Genomic DNA, 21,784 nt, shown 5'->3' on the forward strand with positions numbered 1-21,784 from the left:
AAACTGAGAAGGATATGGATTTTTCCTTTTGAAATAATACTAGTTGACTGACTCTCCTGCTGACCCTGTGTCTCTAATACTTTTAGCCACAGCCCCTGAACAAGCATGCAGATCGGGTGCTCTGACTGAAGTCAGACTGGATTAGCTGCATGCTTGTTTTAGGTGTGTGATTCAGCCACTACTGCAGCTAAAGAGGTCAGCAGGACTGCCAGGCAAGTGGTATTATTTAAAAGGAAGCATCCATATCCCTCTCAATTAAGGTTCCCTTTAAAACAGACAGATTAGGCCAGTTTAACGGAAAGCGCAAGATTGTACCATTCGGGATCTCATGATTTATGGGCAGCCATACACCGGCTTCTCACCCTCAGCGAGCTGTCCTCCCCTCTGCTGTTGTCCCTAGCCTAGGCAAGTCATGAACAGTGTCTTGGGCGCTCTGGGCAAGATTGGATGGCAACTGGTGTCTGACAGGTGTCACGGAGCTTACAGTCACGTTGTGAGCATTCTCTCTTCAGCTTGGGCTGGTGGGCACCAGGCTGAGCAGTGACTCCGGGGGTCCGACAAGGTTTGATAGAGGTGTGGGCGGAGCCGGGCACTTTCTCTTCTGTCACTTTACCACCCATCCGGCTGTAGTCTAAGGCGGCAGCACTGTCACACAACACAGGGATGCGTGAGGAGGGGCGGCTGTTTCTCCAGCTTTTTTTTCCCACATTACATTTCACGCCTGGTAGAAGCCAATCATGTCTCAGAGCACTAGGCGGAAGGAGATGGTAGGAGCCGCTAAGCCACCGCTACATACCTCGAGCGGCAAGCGGGAGATTGACTGTATCACTGAATTGTTAGACTGCTGCACAGCGGGAGGGATATCGTCAGAAATTGCCGCTCTGACCATCACAGAATCGTCGTTTCCGTGATCGTGATTTCGGTCTGAAAACGATAAATCATTCATGCCTACTGTCACGGACGGTTGCGGGGCCGCAGGCGCGTCCTGGAACCGCCCGTGAAGAAAAAGCGATCGCACTCGATTCCCTGCATCGATTGCGCTTCAAATCGATACAATCTGGGTTGAGTGTGTAGGGGCAGCTGAAGTCCTTTTCTTAGCAGAGAGAGAGAGCACCATCCTAAAGGCTGGATGGCTCTTTTGATATGCTAATGAGCCTGGGCCCAGAGAGTCCCTGGCTTCAAGCTGTGCTAAAGGCCCATCCATCAGGTATAAGGTGACAAGCACCATGGCAGAAGCAATCTAGTTGGGGGGAAGCCAGACCCACTGGCTCCCTCCCAGCAGGGGAGGTGACACCTCGCTGGCTGCTCCAAACTTCAAAGAGCCTTTGCCTGGGAATAACCTGAGTCTCATAGCATATCCATAACTTCCCAGATCTGTCATATTTCTGGGGTTCCTGAGATGGCAGCTTCGCCAAACGTGGGGGAAGTGTAGCATGAGCCCCGGTGCTGGTTCTGAGGAAGTTTCAGAACATTCTGAGGTAAGGACTGCCAGTTAGGCAGTTTGAAAATGCCCTGATGATACCACAGGGGTCCCACCCCTCATGTCTGGTATCCGGGCGCTGGGTAAATCGAGACAGACCTGAAAATGTTAATAAATCTGCCCTGACCTGTACGGTTCTGTGAGATAGAGCCCATATATGGGTAGATATGATTTCTAGCCCCCAGGACAAGGGGAGGGCTCATCTCATCTTCTAAGGGGGTGTATGGCTCCCCGCCCTCACTCCCTCCTACTGAAGCAGGGGCATAAGAATGGCAGAGGACCCAAACTCAGTGTCCTCCACACTGAAACATCTTGAACTCATCAGGTGCCAGCTTGAGGATATGCTGGCATCCCCCTGGTCTGAACTCAGATTGAAACCCAGAACTCTGATTTTCCCACAAAAAGGACATCTTTCCAGGAACTAAGTATTTTTCTCCCTTCTTTTATTTTTTTTATACTGGCTATTACTGTCTTAATAATTGTGATTTTAATAATTGTCTGTATATATTAATTATTTATATTGCGTGAATAAACGACTTTCTCCAAGTCATTCACTGTCCGCTACCCTGCTTATCAGCACACACAGAACTGATCCCAGGTCTCTGAAGATACGCTACTGTTTGTTTGTTGTTGGCTAGACAGAATACCGTGTGTTTAACCGTTTTATTCGCAGGACTAGTCAGTCAGTTAGTGGGCTCCACGGTCCCATGGTAACCGCGGTGGTGGCAGTTTACTCTGAACCAGTGGGTGAAGTTGTAATCACCCGTGTCTCACAGGCTCCCTTCTGAGTTGTCTGCGGCTAATTCTTAACGGTTCCTGCGCATTGACTGCGACCAGAGTTCGCACGATCTGTGCGCTGGCACCGTTTAGAGGGCTAAGTGCGGTCAGCCACTAGGGCTCCTGTGACACCTACCGAGACTGATGAAAAGTTTTATACATACCTGGGGGTTTCCCCCAGCTCCCTGCAAGCCAATCAGTCTCTTGCTGTCCTCCTCCGCCATCTGGATCTTCTACTAGGAGTTCTGGTAATTCAGCCAGTGGGTGCAGTGTGGCCACATGCCACTTCCACAGCCAGGAGCGATCTGCACCTGCACAATAGCGCAGCGCAGGTGAAGTACGCTCCCGGCGGCGGAGTGTGTGCATGCGCACTACGCCCGACGGGCTCAAGTACCTGGACCCATAAGAAGATCCAGGTGGTGGAGGACGACAGCGAGGGACTGATTAGCCTGAAGGGGGCTGGAGGAAGACCCAGATATGTATAAAAAAAATTAAAAAAAAAAATGGATCAGTCTCAGGTTTACTTTAAATTACATAGTACTGTAGTACTATACTCTACATATGCATTCCCCACAGAGCTGCAGGGAATCCATTGAGAATGTTGTGCACATTGAACACAGAGGTGTTGTCTATCACCCATAAACCTGGTTCAGATTGTACATGAAGAATAGGTAATAGAGGAAGAAACACCTAATTCTCCTGCAGAACACATCACTTTTACATGTACCCATAGTTACATAGCCTAGGGCCTGATCCATGTTTAGATCGTGCATGAAAAATGTGAAATAGAGGAAGAATCCCCTCATTCTCCTTCAGAGTACCTGCACATCACTCTTACATGTACCCACAGTTACATTGCCTAGGGCAGTGATGGCTAACCTTGGCACTCCAGCTGTGATAAAACTACAAATCCAATCATGCCTCTGCCTCCCCGAGTTTTGCTAAGAGCTGTCAGAGTATTGCAATGCCTCATGGGACTTGTAGTTCCACCACAGCTGGCGTGCCAAGGTTAGCCATCACTGGCCTAGGGCCTGATGTTTTTTGTTCCTGTCTGTACCTTCTACAAGTACTCTTACCAAGGACTAGTTTTAGTCTTTGGCAGTTAAGAGATGAATTTCATGTTACATACTTTCAATCAACAAGATTGTAATATGCAAATTAGAGGAGTCGGAGTAATTCTAAACTGAGGAGTCAGAGGAATTTTGTACCGACTCCACAGCCCTGCATCTGCCCATACATTGCCTGATGTATGGGCACCTTAAGAGGTAATCATTTCAGATTTATGTCTGCAATTGGTTCTCTCAATAAAGGCATCCAATATAAATAAGTCCCGCTGAGGGAATATTTTCTGTGGCGCAAGTCTACTAACTGCTTTAAAGAAATCCTTTATTAAACCCTCCTTTGCTAAATAGTACCGTTATGTCACGAGCTTACAGCTTCCACACCTTTCTATAGATTTTCTGCATGAATGACTTACAAGTTATGAGAGTATTGCTGACTGTTAGAAAGACCCTTTGCTTTTAGAATCATCCTTTTAGGATCCAAACCACCAGTTTGAGTCACCCTGGATTGGGATGAACAAGAGGGCCTGAAGAAGCAGACCCTGTCTCTTGAGAAGAATAAAAGGGACTTAGTCTGCCAAATGCGAAAGACCTGGGAACCATGGCCTCTTGGGCCACACGGGAGCGATGATCAGAACTCTGGCCCCCGCCCCCTGAATCTTTCACAACACCTGGGCAGAAGATTCAGGAGAGGTGGGTGGGTGAAAGTCTGCCAAATGCGAAAGACCTGGGAACCATGGCCTCTTGGGCCACACGGGAGCGATGATCAGAACTCTGGCCCCCGCCCCCTGAATCTTTCACAACACCTGGGCAGAGGATTCAGGAGAGGTGGGTGGGTGAAAGCATAGACTAGGTCAAACCTCTAAGCAGGGCTGTGGAGTTGGAGCAATTTTGGGTACCCTGAGTCAGTGATTTTATAAACTGAGAAGTCGGATTCGGGAGTTGGATGATTTTTGTAAAAAAATCCACAGCCCTGGTAAGTATTAGACTAAGGAGTCGGAGTCTAAGACATTTTGGGGACCCGAGTCGGAGTTGAAGGTTTCATTAACTGAGGAGTCGAAAGATTTTTGTACCAGTGCTTAGCCTCCTGGTACTTCAGTAGCCCGATTCAGAGGGCTCTGATTATGACAAGCAGTCTGTGAAGTGCAAAGGATGGATGAAACTCGGCACTGCTGATAGCTGCTTTTATTCAAAAATTTGCAAATACGCTGCATCCAACAATAGTAACAAATAGGTACATGTACCAGTTCGTAGGAGGCATATCAGATGTCGGTGGGTGCTAGAAACTGAAGCCTGACGGGCGTTTCACGCTATTTGCACTTCTATGGAGACAGCATGTAAAGATTTCCAGTATTTATGTTCAGAGATCTGGCGCGCTACGTCTCGCCACTAGTAACTCCGCACACCCGTCACTGTTGGGTGCCCAATAAAACAGCTAAGACGCTTTTGTGTGCCAGCATTGGACCGCACACACCAGGGCACTTCCTCAGTACGGGAGCCGGATTGGGTAAAACCTATTGGGTGGCCCACAGGGCCGTAACTAAAAATCACTGGGCCCCCCTGCAAAACTTTGGATGGGGCCCCCTCCCCCTGCACACTGAATAGGGACTGCCTACAAATCTATGTATGATGCGTTATCAGTGGCTGAGCAAATGCAGTCATTCAAACAATTGTACAGAGAGCAGAAAGTGATAACGGATGGCCTTGCACCAATGTTGGGAATTTCAATACAGATCTTACAAGTGGTGTTATGTGTCATACTGTATAAACCCCTTAAAAATAATACAGAGTGAAGTACTGCTGATGTCAAAGTGACTGATGGACATGGAAACATGATTAACCCCCTTGGCGGTATGATTCTTTCCGGATTTTAGGGTCTAAAAGCAGTACAATTTTTGGCACCCTTTCAGACCCTAAAACCTGAAAAAAAAAATCATCATGCTGCCAGGGAGATATGCACAGTCCCAGCAATCACTCACCTCCCTGGCTCCAGCACCGCAGTTATGCCTCCATCCTCCGGGTGGCACTGCAACTCTAAAGTGAGATTGCCGGCTGTCATGGACTACAGCCGGGGATCTCACCAGGAGGAAGCAGAGCCACAGAGAAGAGGAAGAAGAATGGCGGCCGACGTTGGGATCCCTGGGAGGTATGTAGAAATGCTCCCGCTGAGTGCACTGCTATGCATAGAGCCTCCGGCGGCTACCCCGAGCATAGGTCAGGATTACTACTCTTAGCTATGGTTTTCCGCCCCCGATTTTCCCCCCATGACCCTAGTCGGGATTACTGCCAAGAAGGTTAAAAAAAATAAAAAGTGGAAGCAAGATTCTAAAAGGGAAGTTGGAGGGCTAATGAGAATGGGGGACCACTATAGATAGGGAATTCCCTGGGAGTGAGAGGTCCAGGGCCCGCCCGCACTTCCCTCTAGGGATTGCATGGTGGTTTGGGGGCCCCGGCCAGTGAGAGAGACTGGGGCCCACAGCTGTCGTGCGAACCAATGTGTGTGATTTTTCATTTATTTTTTGCAGCTTCCAGGATGCTGTTGACAGGTGAGTAGTTAGGGAGGGGACCGTGTGGGGGATGTGCCTACACGGGGCGTCCCTGTAATAGATGCAATCCACGATTGCGTCCAACCAAAGCCTCCCACCTGAATGCTAATTTATGCAATTCCTGCTAGATTTGGTATGGCAGGAAAAGGGTGTATGACCGTTCACCTGATGGGCGCCTGCTGACAAGATAAAGGTAGGAAATTGCTTTAGCTGGAAGTGGGCAAATGTGTGTGTTTTGCAGTTAGCATTCAGTTTAGAGGCAGCGTGGGTGAATTCCCTGGGAGTGAGAGGTCCAGGGCCCGCCCGCACTTCCCTCTAGGGATCGCATGGTGGTTTGTGGGCCCCAGCCAGTGAGAGAGACTGGGGCTGTCGTGCGAACCAATGTGTGTGATTTTATGTGCAGTACAGCTAAGAAATAAAACATTAGGAGCAGAGACATAAGTCTAATATTGTTTTCAGTACAGGAAGCTTAAGAAACTCCAGTTATCTATGCAAAAGAGCCAAAGTCTCAGAGAGCTCTGTCTTCTGAAGCTTGTTATCTCAACTGTCAGTCACTGTATTTTCTTTTTCTCTGCCAGAGGACAGGTCAATAGTTCACTGGCCTGCTCTCTGTAAAATCATTTAGTGTGTAAACTGCAAATATTAGATAAATTATGCAATGTTATAAAAAAAAAAAAATACTACCGGTATATAAAAAACTGAAAATAAAAATGAGAATATTTTCTTTGCTACTTATGTTCTAGTACATATCCATACTACACAACCAATTTATCATTTTTTTCTTAGCGTCATTGTCTCTTTAAGGAGTGACCTCCACAGGAGAATACCAGGATCGCTTTCAATCCCTTTTGAGGAGAGGAGTCGAACAGGAAGTTCTTACCTCAAGATGGCCAGTGGCCTGTTATCCATACATCCCATTAAGCCAGTCTGGTATCGCATACCCAAGGTGCACAAGTCCCGAAAAAAACCCCTTTGGGTCGCCCCTTCATCTCGGGTTGGGGTCGACCACAGAGAGGTTGTCCAAATATCTGGACCCCATCCTGAGGCCCCTTTTGGAGGGAGATACTCTCTCATTTAGTGAACACAATGGATGTCCTTAGGGCTCTGGAGGACCTCGGGAGACCTCTTAGCAGCTTTCGACACTGAAGGTTTGTACAGTCGCATTCCCCATGATATGGGGATGAGAGCGGTTAGAACTTTTTTTGGATAGAGCGCATAAGAGCGAAAATTAAAAAAAAAAAAAAATGTAGTGTGCGAATGGCATACTTTCATTTTGAAGAATAACTTCAGGCCAAATCCCTGTGAGCTTGAACTAATGTCTCTGTCTGTGCATAAATTAGCAGAGCATCCAAGTATGGAATGTCAGCAACTCCCTGCAATCTTAGTGACTCTTACCTCTGCTAAGACCTTCAGAAAGATACAGGATATTGTTGCAACGCCCAATGGCAGAGCCAGAAGCTGGTAATGTCTGGTTCCTGTGCATGATTTCACTGCAAATCTTAGGACTTTCTGATTTTGGAATATGCAGATATGCATCCTGGATATCTATGGTTATGAAGTGTTCTTTTCCTTGAAGAACAAACCGAATCAATTAAAGACTCTCCTTTCTGAGCTTCATGTCTGACAGATATGGATTAAGCGACTTCAGGTTCAAAATAAATTGGTAATCTCCTGTTATGTTTTTGACTAGAACAACATGTGAAATTCCTCTCTTTTTGGTTACTGGGATATTTACCATTTCCAACAGAAAAAACGTTTAATCTTGGAGTCTAGATGGCGCAGGCATGTAGATAGACAAAAACCAGCAGAGTGTGTTTTTTATCCTTTAGTCACTGCTGTGACATTAACTCTTTGTATATAGTATGTGCACTCTGCATCAGAAGCTGCTCTCAAGCTGGTTATTCAACAAAAGTAAACAAAGGTGGAGGTAGAAGAAATGTGATTTCTAAATGCGCATGTACAAGTTGCTCTACAAAATAAAAAAAACTATTATAACATGTTGTGAATTGACAATTTAGAAATTAAAGAAAGCCATGTCCAACATGAACCATTAAAGAAATTTAGCCTTTGATGTTTAAATTAGAGTCTGTTTCACACAAGTGTTTGGAATGTCTTGTTTAGCCAATGCTTAACGCTTTTCTGCAACTGAACAGAAAAGCTTTTGGCATCGGACGGTTCTCGTCCTTGGGTTGTTGTGGCATGTTGAGCCCCTTACTGGAGACACAGAAGTGCCGAACTTAGCCGATCCTGGATGAACGAGATTAGGAGATCTAGCCCGGCGTTTACGACGGCACAAAAAGCCAGTAATGTTTAAAAAGCATTATAATACCCTTGAATGGACAGTACTTGGACAAACGCTGCATTTAACGCCAGTGTGAATCGGCCCTTACAATGCACATTTCAATAGATTTTTTAATCTGTTATAAGTTCAAGAATTCATTTAACAGGCCTATAATCTGCAGACAACAGGTAAAACAGGTACAATAATGAAAGTGAGTCTCAGTCTTTTCTGCTAATCGGTTGTTAGCTGAAACAGGTAGAACTGGAAAACGTCAATTCAACATCTCCCCTGCGAAAAACATACCCCCAGAACAAGAGGGTTTGAGTTTTATTATGGTGGGTCCTAAGCAATACTCCTTACTAGTTCTAGTGACTCCCACCAAGGATTTGCTATACTGTATTCCTCTTACTAACCACTATAAATGGGCAATAGGAGACAAATAATTTTGCCTTTCAGCAAGGCTAGACCATCTGACTTCCAAATTCCAAGGCAAGCTGCATAAAATTTCCTCTAAACTAACATGCAAGCGTCTCTTGAAACATCTTTACTAATTACACACCTGCAGCCTTATGGTACGCCACTATCTCCGAACGCTCAATGGTCCCTGCCTGTTTTAAAACACTAAATCATTGTCCCAGTTCCTAAAAGAAACCCCAAAACTTACAAGTCTAAATGACTATAGGCCTATTGCCTTCACATCATTGGTTATGAAAGATTTTGAAAACAAATAAATAAATGGCTTTTCTGAAATTCCTCACAGATACACAGTGCTCAGCATAAATGAGTGCACCCCACTACATTTGTCAGAAAACCTTTAGTTTCCTTTCAGTATCAACATTTGATACAAGATACTGTACTAATTCTCCCACAAATGTGGGCCATTGATTGCAAACAAGATTTGTTAATTTGCACACAGAAATGATTTTCCTAACAAATTCATTCAAGCCCATGTTGCAAAAATGAGTACACCCCAATTATAGCCTTAGGAGAAAAGCCACACTTAAAGGAGTCATCAGGGAAAATAATGTAAAATGAGTGCTACTTACCGGGGGCTTCCTCCAGCTCCAAGCTCCTAGCATGTCCCTCGCCGCAGCTCTGCCCGCAGCCGTTCGCCTCAGCTCCGTCCCGGTCCCTGGCGATGACGTCAGAGCGACCTCCAGGTCGCTCTGTACTGCACCTGCGCGAGCGGCGCTGTCAATCACCGCCACGTGGGCCGGAGCGGACTGCGCAGGCGCAGTACTACTGCGCCGTTTGCTCCGGCCCACGTGGCGGTGATTCACAGCGCCACTCGCGCAGGTGCAGTACAGAGCGACCTAGAGGTCGCTCTGACGTCATCACCAGGGACCGGGACGGAGCTGAGGCGAACGGCTGCGGGCAGAGCTGCGGCGAGGGACATGCTAGGAGCTTGGAGCTAGAGGAAGCCCCCGGTAAGTAGCACTCATTTTACATCATTTTCCCTGATGACTCCTTTAAGACAACAAAATTCTAATTAACAGGCATTCAACCACAGGGGAGTCTAATGATTCATTTAAGAGGTGTCCAGCAGACAGGTCACTATAAAAGGGTATTACCTAACAAAGAAAAGCCCTTCCCATTTTGTGCTGTCAGCAATGGCTGCACATGGAAGAGAAATGTCAAAAAAATCTGAGAAAGGAAATAATTACTTTACACAAAAAAAGGTGAGGGCTACAAAAGATCAGCAAAGCTTTACATATCAGTCAAAATACTGTAGCAAAAGTGAGGGGTCAGCCAATCAGTTCTGTGTGGGGCGGGGACTGGAACCCTAATGTCGACTGGAACCCTAATGCCCACTATTATGGACATTAGGGTTCCAGTCCCCGCCCCACACAGAACTGATTGGCTGACCCCTCATGAGGCCTATGTATAAAATGAAACTATTCTGTTAAATATATAAGACTTGAAAAAGCGGAGGTTGATCCTCCGTGAAACGCGTTGCCTGTTTTAAATAAAACTATTTTAGCCCCAATTGCCCTCCGGTGGCTTCCTCTACACTAGACCACCGTAACTCTTCACACAGACGCCGCTCGCAGTATCACTGTGATGCGAGCGTGCGTCCTCGTATCCATAGTTACCTCCAGGAAGTGCGCGGGAGAGTGACGCCACATCCGCCCCATCCGACCTGGAGAGCCCGGTCCCCGGCTCGGCAGAGAGGGACAAACGCTGATCGTGGCCTAGTACACTGTGCTGGCCAAACTGGAACTAGGTGAGACCTGTCCTAGAAGTGTGTCAAACTATTGTTACTCGAAGGCTCAGAACACCCCTCTTTTCTTCTCCATAATATCACAATAAAAGTATACCAACGTGCAATAAAGGGCAGCTATTCTCCTACAGTTTTAAACAGCAGGAAGACAGTGGCAAAATAAATGGTGTAGAGGCTTACCAGCAGGTCAGTGGACAGGGGAGCGGAGATCGTCCGCCTTGTTGAAATATGTCGCCAACTTGTTCATTCCATGTCTAGAAGATGGAAATCATTGCACAAGCGCTTTTAGGGTGATTTTGAAAATCACCGGCACCTTAAAAAAGGTCAAAACGCCCTAGGTGTGAACAAGCCCTTAGAGGAGTGTGTCGGCTGAACAGGTAAGCTCACTCTGTTGCAGAATACTCTGCGGGGACCCCAGGAACCACTAGCCACTTGGGGGGAGGGGGGTGATCAGCCAGCTGGGGGGCCCTGGCCTCAGAATCAGATTTATTTCGCCAAGTGCAGCAGTAGCCACCCTCGGAATTGTTTGTGGTACACATCGGCATTAAAGCATAGTACAAAGGCATTAGAAGCATAGTAGTGCAAAAAACATGCAATGACGAACAGACAAAGACATGAGATAAAAACCACGTAGTGCAAAAAACATGTGCAGACAAGAGAATTTAGGTATTGTAGTGCACGCTACATGTGATAACCACAGAATAGCTAAACATTAATTTAGGCCTGGGTCACAGATGTGCTATTTAGTTTTCCTGTGTGTGTGACTTGAGTTCAGAAGGCGCACTGCTTGGGGGGAAAAAAAAAAAAAAAAAAAAAAAAAAAAAAGAGTTCCTGTGCCTGGAGGTTTTGGTGGAAATAGCCCTGTAGCGATGGTCTGAGCGCATGCGGCTGAAGAAGCGGCTGCCGGGATGGTGCGGGTCATTCGTGATCCTGTATGCCCTTGCTCTCAGTCTGGATGCATGGAGGAGGTCCAGAGGTGGCAGGGGTGAACCAATGATTCTTTCCGCTGCATTGATTACTCTTTGTAGTCTGTACCTGTCACTCGTGGTGGCTCCCCCATACCAAATGATGATGGATGAGCACAGGATTGACTCGATGGTGGCAGTGTAGAAGCTAGACAGCAGCTCCTGCGGCATACCAAACTTCCTGAGTTGTCTTAGGAAGAACAGCCGTTGCTGCGCCTTCTTTTGGCATTTAGTGGTGTTTTCACTCCATCTCAGGTCGTTGGTGATGGTGGTACCCAGAAACCGAACACTTGATACTCTGGTGACTTCAGTGCCTTCGATGAATACCGGGCTGAGTGGGGGTGGACTTTTCCTGAAGTCGATAACTATTACCTAGTTTGCACCTATCGAAGCACCATTGCTCCCCAACCAGAGATGCTTTCCATCCTACAGCAGGGCTTACAAACACTGTCCTTAACCCTCCTGGCGGTTTGCTAAAAAAAAAAAAAAAAAAAAAAAAAAATAAAAAAAAAAAAATCGCCAGGGGGCAGCAAATTTTTTTTTTTATAATTCCATGTAGCGAGACAAAGTCACGCTACATGATAGCCGCTACTCAGCGGCATCCCCCCAGCCCCTCCGATCGCCGCCGGCGATCGGCGATCAGGAGATCCCGTTCAAAGAACGGGATCTCCTGGAGGGCTTCCCCCGTAGCCATGGCGACGGGACGGGATGACGTCACCGACGTCGTGACGTCAAAGGGGATTCCTATCCACCCCATAGAGCTGCCTGGCACTGATTGGCGCGACGGATCGGCGGGTAGCGGCGGCGATCGGGCACTGCACGCAGCTAGCAAAGTGCTAGCTGCGTGCAGCAAAAAAAAAAATTATGCAAATCGGCCCAGCGGGGCCTGAGCGGTGCCTTCCAGCGGCATAGCCCGAGCTCAGCTCGGGCTTACCGCCAGGAAGGTTAAAGTGGATCCGAGATAAAAACTTTTACTCATTGCATAATTGTGTTCCTTTCATACAGTTTATAGGGCATTCCTCAAGCCAAATACTTTTTTTGTTTTAGTACTCTAATTCCCTAAAAACTATACAAAGTTTCGCCTACAGCTTTTCACAGTGACTTGGCATTTTCAGACAGTAGCAAGAGCTTTTAAGAGCTCAGTCTAGGCAGGAAGGGGGGGGGGGGGGGGTGTTACTAGCCATTGATTTCAGAGGCAGAGGGGAGGAGGGAGGAGGAGAGGGGGCTGAATTTACTCACAGGCAAGCTGATAGTATCTCCAGCTCTCTCTCTCTGTGACAATGTGACAAACAGAACATGGCTGCCCTCATTGTATCACAGGAATAAATATTCCTAATAATAATAGGGCTGGGAAGCCCGTCCTAGAGCATGTGGCACTTTATTGTAAAACATCTGCAAGTGCATCATTTATTGGGCACTGAAATAACTAATATGTATTGTGACAGCTGGAGAGGGAGAGAGAGAGAGAGAGAGAGAGAGAGGGAGAGGGAGAGGGAGAGGGAGAGGGAGAGGGAGAGGGAGAGGGAGAGGGAGAGAGAGAGGTCTCTAATCTGCACTGCCATTGACATGCTCCAGGACTTGATCTACTCTCTGAGATAGGTGCTCATATGATCAAAGGAATCCACACAAGGAATTACCGTACTGTAAGCAACTCGGCTTACAGCATAGAAGGAGGTCAGGAGGTGAGCTGATGACAGCCGGGTGGTCACCAAATCTAGCCGGGTGGAGCACCCGGCTAAAAGAGCCTGGGGAGAACACTGCGGCTCTTTATGATGAGTCGACTCATGACTCACAGGAGCAGCCAGCCAGAGACTCTCTGGCAGAGACTCGTCTCTAGCACTTCATTGCGGCTCTTTAGTGAGCCGGACTTCCCATCACAAACCTAACCACTATTTTGGGCTAGAGACGAGTCTCTGCCAGAGAGTCTCTGGCTGGCTGCTGCTCTGGCTGCTCCTGTGAGTCATGAGTCAACTCATGAGTCTATGATTGCTGGCCTAGAATCTAGGCCAGCAATCTTTGACTCATGAGTCGACTTATGACTCATGGGAGCAAACAGAGAGCCCGATGCCAGCTGTTGTAGGCAGCAGCACCGGGAAGTGTCGGTCTCACAATTGCAGCCAGCCACAGACCAGACTGTCACTCAATAGTGATTCGGAGTCCGAAGAGGACAGCCAATAGCTCAGCAGGCAGCAGCAGGAGGACGACGACTCAAGGTGGGTTACCGTGGGTGGGGTGCACAGCCAAGCCAACTTTAACGTCTTTTTGCATGTGATGCTGATGTGAGCCTGGGGCCCCCAGCGTACCACAGCATTTGTGGGGAAATGTGCTGCCAATCTCATAGCATTTGTGGGGAAATGTGCTGCCAATCTCATAGCATTTGTGGGGAAATGTGCTGCCAATCTCATAGCATTTGTGGGGAAATGTGCTGCCAATCTCATAGCATTTGTGGGGAAATGTGCTGCCAATCTCATAGCATTTGTGGGGAAATGTGCTGCCAATCTCATAGCATTTGTGGGGAAATGTGCTGCCAATCTCATAGCATTTGTGGGGAAATGTGCTGCCAATCTCATAGCATTTGTGGGGAAATGTGCTGCCAATCTCATTGCATTTGTGGAGAAATGTGCAGCCAATCTCATTGCATTTGTGGGGAAAGGTGCTGCCAATCTCATTGCATTTGTGGGGAAAGGTGCTGCCAATCTCATTGCATTTGTGGGGAAAGGTGCTGCCAATCTCATTGCATTTGTGGGGAAAGGTGCTGCCAATCTCATTGCATTTGTGGGGAAAGGTGCTGCCAATCTCATTGCATTTGTGGGGAAAGGTGCTGCCAGTCTCATTACATTTGTAGAGAAATATGCTGCCAGTCTCATTGCATTTGTAGAGAAATATGCTGCCAGTCTCATTGCATTTGTAGAGAAATATGCTGCCAGTCTCATTGCATTTGTAGAGAAATATGCTGCCAGTCTCATTGCATTTGTAGAGAAATATGCTGCCAGTCTCATTGCATTTGTAGAGAAATATGCTGCCAATCTGATTCCATTTGTGGGGAAATCTGTTGCCAATCTCATTGCATTTGTGGGAAAATGTGCTGCCAGTCTCATTGCATTTGTAGAGAAATATGCTGCCAGTCTCATTGCATTTGTAGAGAAATATGCTGCCAGTCTCATTGCATTTGTAGAGAAATATGCTGCCAGTCTCATTGCATTTGTAGAGAAATATGCTGCCAGTCTCATTGCATTTGTAGAGAAATATGCTGCCAGTCTCATTGCATTTGTAGAGAAATATGCTGCCAATCTGATTCCATTTGTGGGGAAATCTGTTGCCAATCTCATTGCATTTTGTGGGGAAATCTTCTTTGAATCTGATTGCATTTTGTGGTCGGCCAGCCCTCCACCATGTGGTCTGGAAAAAAAAACGGCCCTCTATGCCCGCGAAGTTGGACAGCACACTGCTAAGGTCTTGTATATTTGGCCCCACCCATGACCACGGCCACATGCTGTTGTGATCGTCCTCTTTTTTTGGAAATCAAAATATGGTCACCCTAGCATAGTAGCAAACTGGTGTTTACTAAAATGTATGTTTTCTGCTAAAGCATCCGCTTTCAAAGTGGTGAATGGTATAAAAAAATACAATTACTTCTTTACAAATATGCCAATAATCAAACTGCCAATATTTAACATCAATAGCAGTGATCTTAGAAAGTTAAGATTCCTTATAAAAGTGGGAATCACATCAGCTGATTGACACTTTTATAAATATGGCAAACAGATCTTTCCCCACAAAAAAGTCCCATCGAACGAAAAAAAAAACAACTTTACCTATTTATGACATGAATTACATAGCATAATAACAAGAAATACAGCATAATGATAACAAGAGCACCTAACAGGCCTGTAAACCTAACGATGTCAATGGATGGATTTCTTCCCACATATGCTGCATTCATGTACACCTGTTCTCTGACAAAAGGTGTGGATATCAATTCCGCCCCTCCCCCGGTTCGTAATACCTGTGTTTTCGTAGTCAGCTGTATTACTGCTTTTCTAAAGTTCAGCTTCGTGTCAGTATTTCCCATACCGATCTCGGCCCGAACTCCCAACTCCGTCTGTTCTCAGCCCGGTATGATTCCCTATCAAATCCGCCTGCGGCAGCTGGGAACCGGATCCGTCAATCAGCTATCAAAGCCACGCCTCACTTTACGTCACCAGGCGCGCCCACACAACTAGTGTGTCTATACCTTATGAGGGGCGGCGACGGGGGTGGGTGCTTGCAGGGCTTGAGCATCCCCAGGTATATACAGCTAAAACTGCTGCTGCGCAGGCGGGCCCGTCAAACAAAGTGTTTTGGACGACAGACAGATGTATAGGCCGACCGCACAGCTTTGTGTGGCAGCAAGGGCCGACACAATCAGGCAGGTTTGTAAGGGGAAATACATCGTCTCCCACCCTTCTCATTGGCAGTCCACAGCAGCACATCCGCCCCTCAGTGTATCTTACTGGCTGAGTCTGCGTGATGTAGCTACTAGCTCCACCCTCCCCATGGTGCCGCTGGGGTTGATGGGGCGACTGAAGGCCCCAGCTGATGATGCAGCGTACTACTGTGTATGTGAAGGTAGCCGGGGAAGAGAGGTGATGCTGCAGTACTGACTGACTGTAGAAGAAGAAGAGCGAGGGGGCACCGCAACAGGTGGGGGTGTATTTGTGTATTACGAGGATGTAACTAGAAACCCTTGTGAAACTTTGGATGCCCCCCAGCTGCCAGATATCAATACTGGTTAGCTTTTGCGCTCCCTGCGCCCACTCAATGTAGATGGAAGGCCCTGGATCCCATTGAACCCTTTCGGCCCTCTCTCCATGTTTTCTGCCCATCATGAGTGGTCATCTTCAGCGGCTGGGATGTGAGTGCTTCCAAGGAGTCCCGATTTTTGTGGAATTTCTATAGGGGACAGCGATGGACTAAGCATGGGGAGATGACTGATAAGGCTATATGGGTACCAAAGCCTTCTCTCAACATAGGAGAGTATAGACTAGTATCTAACTTTTTTTCACAGTCACTTCAGATTTGGCTTCAGATTCAGTTGGCTATACCTGGGGCTTCTTATGTGTCCTCACAATGACCATGGCCCCTAATTTTTGCTGACTCTCCATTCCTGGTCTGGTGAAAGATATTGCGACCTATTAGATTTTGTAACTTGCCATACACCGTACTGTGCATAACTGCGCATGTGTGGCTTCTCTTAGGCATCTTGGCTGCAATTATTTGCAACCACGGTGTACCTAAAGCAGTGTATGCTTAGCCATGTGGGTTATAGCAACCACAAGGAGTTATTAGTTCTCTCAAGGTGGGGTTATTGGTTGCCACCAATGGGGGTTATTAGTACACTGGGGGAGTTAGTTGCCACCATGAGGGGTTATTAGTTTTCTACTGGGGAAGTTATTAGTTTTCCACTGGGGAAGGGGATTTGTTTCCTGAAGGGGGGTATTAGTTGCCCAGCATAGGCGGGTTCTGCGTGAGAACAATAGCTTTAAGTCAATGCTTAGGTTGCACTTTCTGATATCTATCAATTATTGCAACCAGTTGCAAAATCTGATAAAGTTGCAAAACATTTCACCACATTGGCTATGCCCCCCATTCACCACTCAAGTCAGAGCTGATGGGTGCATTCTTGGTCCAATCCGTGCTCTTTGTGTGGGTGGTTGGGTGTTCCCACGCATGCAGGAGCTGCAGCTTGGAGCATTCTAAGCACAAGTGGTTACAAATGTTTCTAAAGCCTGTGTGTACAGCATGCTTTCAGCTGTTACTGCTGTTCACAGCTGTTCAGGAGCATGATGGAAGAGGGCATGCAGAGTGGTGGAAATTGAGCCTCTCTCTGACTGGATCTAGCAGTAGGAGAACAGAGGCGCCAGCAGAATAAAAGTGGATAAAAACTTTAAAATTTGCTTGGAGGAAGTGGTGGACTTACCTCCATAAAGCAGACACGAAAGACTGTCTGAAAAGTAGCAATCACATTTATTAAATAGTACCCCAAAAGTGCAACGCGTTTCGCAGGCCGAGCCCGCTTCAACAGGCAATAAACGTGGGGACAAAACTGTAGACAAGAGACAGTACATTATGCTATAGTGAATTCTTTATACACTTCGATCCCACACGAGGAGGGGCTCCAGGCAATGTCCTTCTTCCTCCACGAGCTGCATCCCTCTGCTGTGGCCCATAATGCCTTTGTTGTGGAGGCTATGGAGTTGATTCTGACTGCGTTATTTTTGAGGGACAATACTATCATCAATTGAGGGGCACATCCATGGGGGCGTTGTGTGCACCAGCCTATGCATGTCTCCATTTGGGACTCTGGGAACGGGAGGAGGTCTTTCCAAGTCCTGAATATGGTGCATACATCGCCCTCTGGATATTAGGTACCTGGATGATGTCTTGATGGCATGGACTGGAACAGCTTGCAGCTTGGTGAATTCGTGGCCAAGCTAAATCAGAATAAAAGGAATATTAAATTGACTTATACGTTTGGTATGAAAATTCCCTTACTGGATCTTATGCTAAGAGTGGAAGGTGAGATGGTTATGACCACGTCTTTTCAAAAACCCACTGCAGGTAACACACTTTTACATGCCATGAGCCATCATCCAGTATCCCTCAAGAGAGGTATCCCCCTATGGTCAGTTCCTTCGACTACGCAGGAATTGTGGTAGAGATGATGACTTCAAAAAGGAGACTCGTCTAATGTATCAGCGATTTCGGGACAGAGGCTACCAGGGCTGTGGAGTCGGAGTCGTGGAGTCGGAGTCGTGGAGTCGGGCAATTTTGGGTGCCTGGAGTCGGAGTCGGGAAAAAATGCTCCGACTCCTAATGAATTTGTAACTGTAATTAAAATAGAAAATATGATAAAATGTTCTATTTCTCAGATAATAGTCATTAAAAATAATGTATATATACAGTAATAGCTGTGCTTAGTCCACAAAAATGAAATAAACCAATCAAAATTAGTTACTTGTGCCGCTTCAATAAAGCAGTCCCCGTATTTTTAAGGTCAGATTGTGACTGTATATATGATGTGTACACAGGAATCTCTTATATATACTAAATAACATCTATGCTGTAAGAATAAAGCCTGATGTGTAGCTGTGTCACTAATAGAGATGGTCAACGAGATGGAAATAATTCTGCATTGATGCTGATTTATGCAGATGTATGCACTCCCCTTGCTGATGAAATAAAATAATTTGATATGTTATTAAAATTTGGTTTGGTGATTACAAATTAAAGGGTAACTGAGACGGATGAAAAGTAAAGTTTTATACATACCTGGGGCTTCCTCCAGCCCCCTTCAGGCTAATCAGTCCCTCACTGTCCTCCACCACCCGGATCTTCTGCTATGAGTCCTGGTAATTCAGCCAGTCAGCGCTGTCCGGCCGCATGCCGCTCCCACAGCCAGGAACATTCTGCACCTGCGCAATAGTGCTGCACAGGTGTAGTATGCTCCTGGCGGCGGAGTGTGTGCATGCGCACTACGCTTGACTGGCTCAAGTACCTGGACTCATAGCAGAAGATCCAGGTGGTGGAGGAGGACAACGAGGGACTGATTATCCTGAAGGCGGCTGGAGGAAGCACCAGGTATGTATAAAACTTTAATTTCATCTGTCTCAGGTTTACTTTGTTACACAGTAGTACTATACTCTACATATGCACTCCCCACAGAGCTGCAGGGAATCCACTGAGAATGCTGTGCACATTGAACACAGAGGTGTTGTCTGTTTACAATCTGCTCACATTCTTACATGCACCCACACTTGATAGATGTTCTTTGTTCCGGTTGTACCTTTTACAAGTACTCTTACCAAGGACTAGTTTTAGTCTAAAGGGAATAAATATAGTAGTCTACATATCCTTCTCACTTCAGTTGTCTTGTAAAATTCCTAAGCGTTGGCAGTTAAGAGACGAATTTCATGTTACATACTTTTAATCAACAAAATTGTAATATGCAAATTAGAGGAGTCGGAGTCGGTGGAATCCTAAACTGAGGAGTCGGAGTCGGTGGATTTTTGGACCGACTCCACAGCCCTGGAGGCTACTCACATTCTGTACTGCGAAGGGCACTCAAGAGGGCATGGGGCAAGGACCGACAAGAATTGTTGGCCCCCAGGGGGATGCCGCGCAGGGGGAGGGACATACGTGGCTCATAACCGGTTTCGGATCCCATTGGGATAATCTGAGAAAATTACTTTAAAAAATTTTGGCCCATCTCGACTGCTGATCAGGAGGTTGCCAAAATTGTAGGGCCACGTCCTCTTATCACTGCCAGAAGGGCACCAAATTTGAGGGACTTTTTGGTGCATAGTGAGATACAGAGGAATCCCTCAACCTGGCTGGACCGTTGGAGGCCAGTTGGTATGTTTAAATGCTCTAAATGCAAATTATGTCCCTTTATAGAACAGACTAATGTCTTCTGCAGTAGTGATGAAAAAACTGAATTTACAATTAGATCATTTATTAACTGTGACACTACCAAAGTAATATACCTAATTCAATGTCCATGTAAACTCATGTATGTGGGAAAAACAAAAAGAAGTCTGAAAGACCCGGGTGCTGGAGCACTTTTGCAAAATAACCGGAGGCAAAGCCACAGGAATAATATATGAACATTATAGGGAATATCACAATAATTCTTTGAGGGGGACTTTAGTGAAGGGGGTATACGGCTTGAAAATTTCGGGGGGACTTTGACGAGGTCCTTTCTTGCAAGGAGGCAATGTGGATTTTTAAGTTAGGCACTGTAGCTCCCCTTGGCCTTAAAGGGATACTGTGGGGGGGTCGGGGGAAAATGAGCTGAACTTACCCGGGGCTTCTAATGGTCCCCCGCAGACATCCTGTGCCCGCGCAGCCGCTCACTGATGCTCCGGCCCCGCCTCCGGTTCACTTCTGGAATTTCTGACTTTAAAGTCAGAAAAGCACTGCGCCTGCGTTGCAGTGTCCTCGATCCCGCTGATGTCATCAAGAGCGCACAGCGCAGGCCCAGTATGGTCTGTGTCTGCGCAGTACACTCCTGGTGACATCATCGGGAGCGAGGACACGGCAACGCAGGCGTAAAGTCAGCGTAAAGTCAGAAATTCCAGAAGTGAACTGGAGGCGGGGCCGGTACATTGGGGAGTGGCTGCGCCAACACAGGATGTCTGCGGGGGACCATTAGAAGCCCCGGGTAAGTTCAGCTCATTTTCCCCGACCCCCCTACAGTATCCCTTTAATGCCGAATTAGATCTATCCCCCTTTTCAAGACATAATAGATACAGATTGCCCTGGAACAATTGTATCCCTTTGTATGCTTTGCTTTGGGTATTATAAGGGTAATGCATGCAGTATGTGTGGAACCGCAGTGCATGGGATGTATTCTGCCACAGGAAAATCTGGATTTTCCTCCTTTTTCCTTGTGGACTACATATTGGAGTAACGGTGCGGTGGCACATGTTAGAATTTGATACCCTTCAAAGACTGCTTTGTTACACAAGATTAATGCATGCAAAATTTTGGACTTCCCTCATGAACTGGATAATTGAATAAGCATACAGTACCTAAGGTGACATTTTGATACCCTTTAAAAATCCTATTGGAAGCTGTTACAGAATAATCAGAACTGTCTTTTCATATGGAGTTACACCTATGACCCAGTACAGCCTCCGTGCAAGTAAGCTGGAAAGTTTGCTGGTTGCTGTGGTAATTCACAGGGAGGAGCTGTGGGACTGCTCTTGAGAGAACGTAATGGTCGTACAGGTCACACCCTGATGAAACGCCCAATGTGGGCGTGAAACATGTCGGTGGGCGGAGCTCTGTCCGGCTGAGCGATAGCGTACCCTGTGATGCCACATCCGGCTGCTGCATCAACCCCGCACACAGGACCAGCGCGTCTAGCACGCCTGGCGTCTAGCGTGTTGGAAACAACACGAGGTGGAAGTATCCATACCGGCAGCCTGAGGGGATACCAGGACCACCATGCGCATGGCTCAAATACCGCCACAACATCCTTGAGGGGCGAGCGGTACTGACTGTATACAAAGGGGACTTCTCAACGGGTGAGACCCATCCATTGCTTAATATGCTATGCTTAAAGAAAACCTGAACTGAAATTAAAAGTCAAAATAAACATGCACAAGTCATACTTACCTCTCGTGTAGTCTGCTTATCAATCTCTTTCCCCTCTCCTGCGTCCTGTTCGTCCACTGTGATCAATTAAATTCTCTGTCCTCCATTTTGAAAATGGCCATTACTCCATGACCGCTTTCTGGTCAGCACACAGTTAAACTGTAACATCGCCACTTGAGCCATAGGGAAACATGGACACATCAGTTCTCCTCTCAGATGTGACTGACAGCAACTGATATATTTCAGTTCTGACAAAATGTTGTCAGAACTGGAATGGATCATTGTCAGAAGAAAATGGTGAGCTTCTGAGAGG

At 46.8% G+C, this 21,784-nt stretch overlaps 2 protein-coding genes across 2 annotated transcripts in view; one reads left to right on the forward strand and one right to left on the reverse strand.

Moving 5' to 3' along the window:
- HID1 (HID1 domain containing) overlaps window positions 1-15,756 on the reverse strand; it is a 192,758-nt gene extending 177,002 nt beyond the window's left edge. Inside the window, exon 1 of the mRNA XM_068263955.1 lies at window positions 15,338-15,756. Within this exon, the coding sequence (XP_068120056.1) occupies window positions 15,338-15,403 (66 nt within the window). The 5' untranslated portion in view covers window positions 15,404-15,756. The remainder of the gene's footprint in view (window positions 1-15,337) is intronic.
- A 65-nt stretch (window positions 15,757-15,821) lies between these two features.
- Window positions 15,822-21,784, forward strand: part of CDR2L (cerebellar degeneration related protein 2 like) — an 88,419-nt gene continuing 82,456 nt past the window's right edge. Inside the window, exon 1 of the mRNA XM_068263956.1 lies at window positions 15,822-16,014. The gene's annotated coding sequence lies outside the window, so the exon portion shown is untranslated. The remainder of the gene's footprint in view (window positions 16,015-21,784) is intronic.

This window comes from Hyperolius riggenbachi, chromosome 12, assembly GCF_040937935.1.
Source record: "Hyperolius riggenbachi isolate aHypRig1 chromosome 12, aHypRig1.pri, whole genome shotgun sequence".
In the NCBI taxonomy this organism is placed as follows: Eukaryota; Metazoa; Chordata; class Amphibia; order Anura; family Hyperoliidae; genus Hyperolius; species Hyperolius riggenbachi.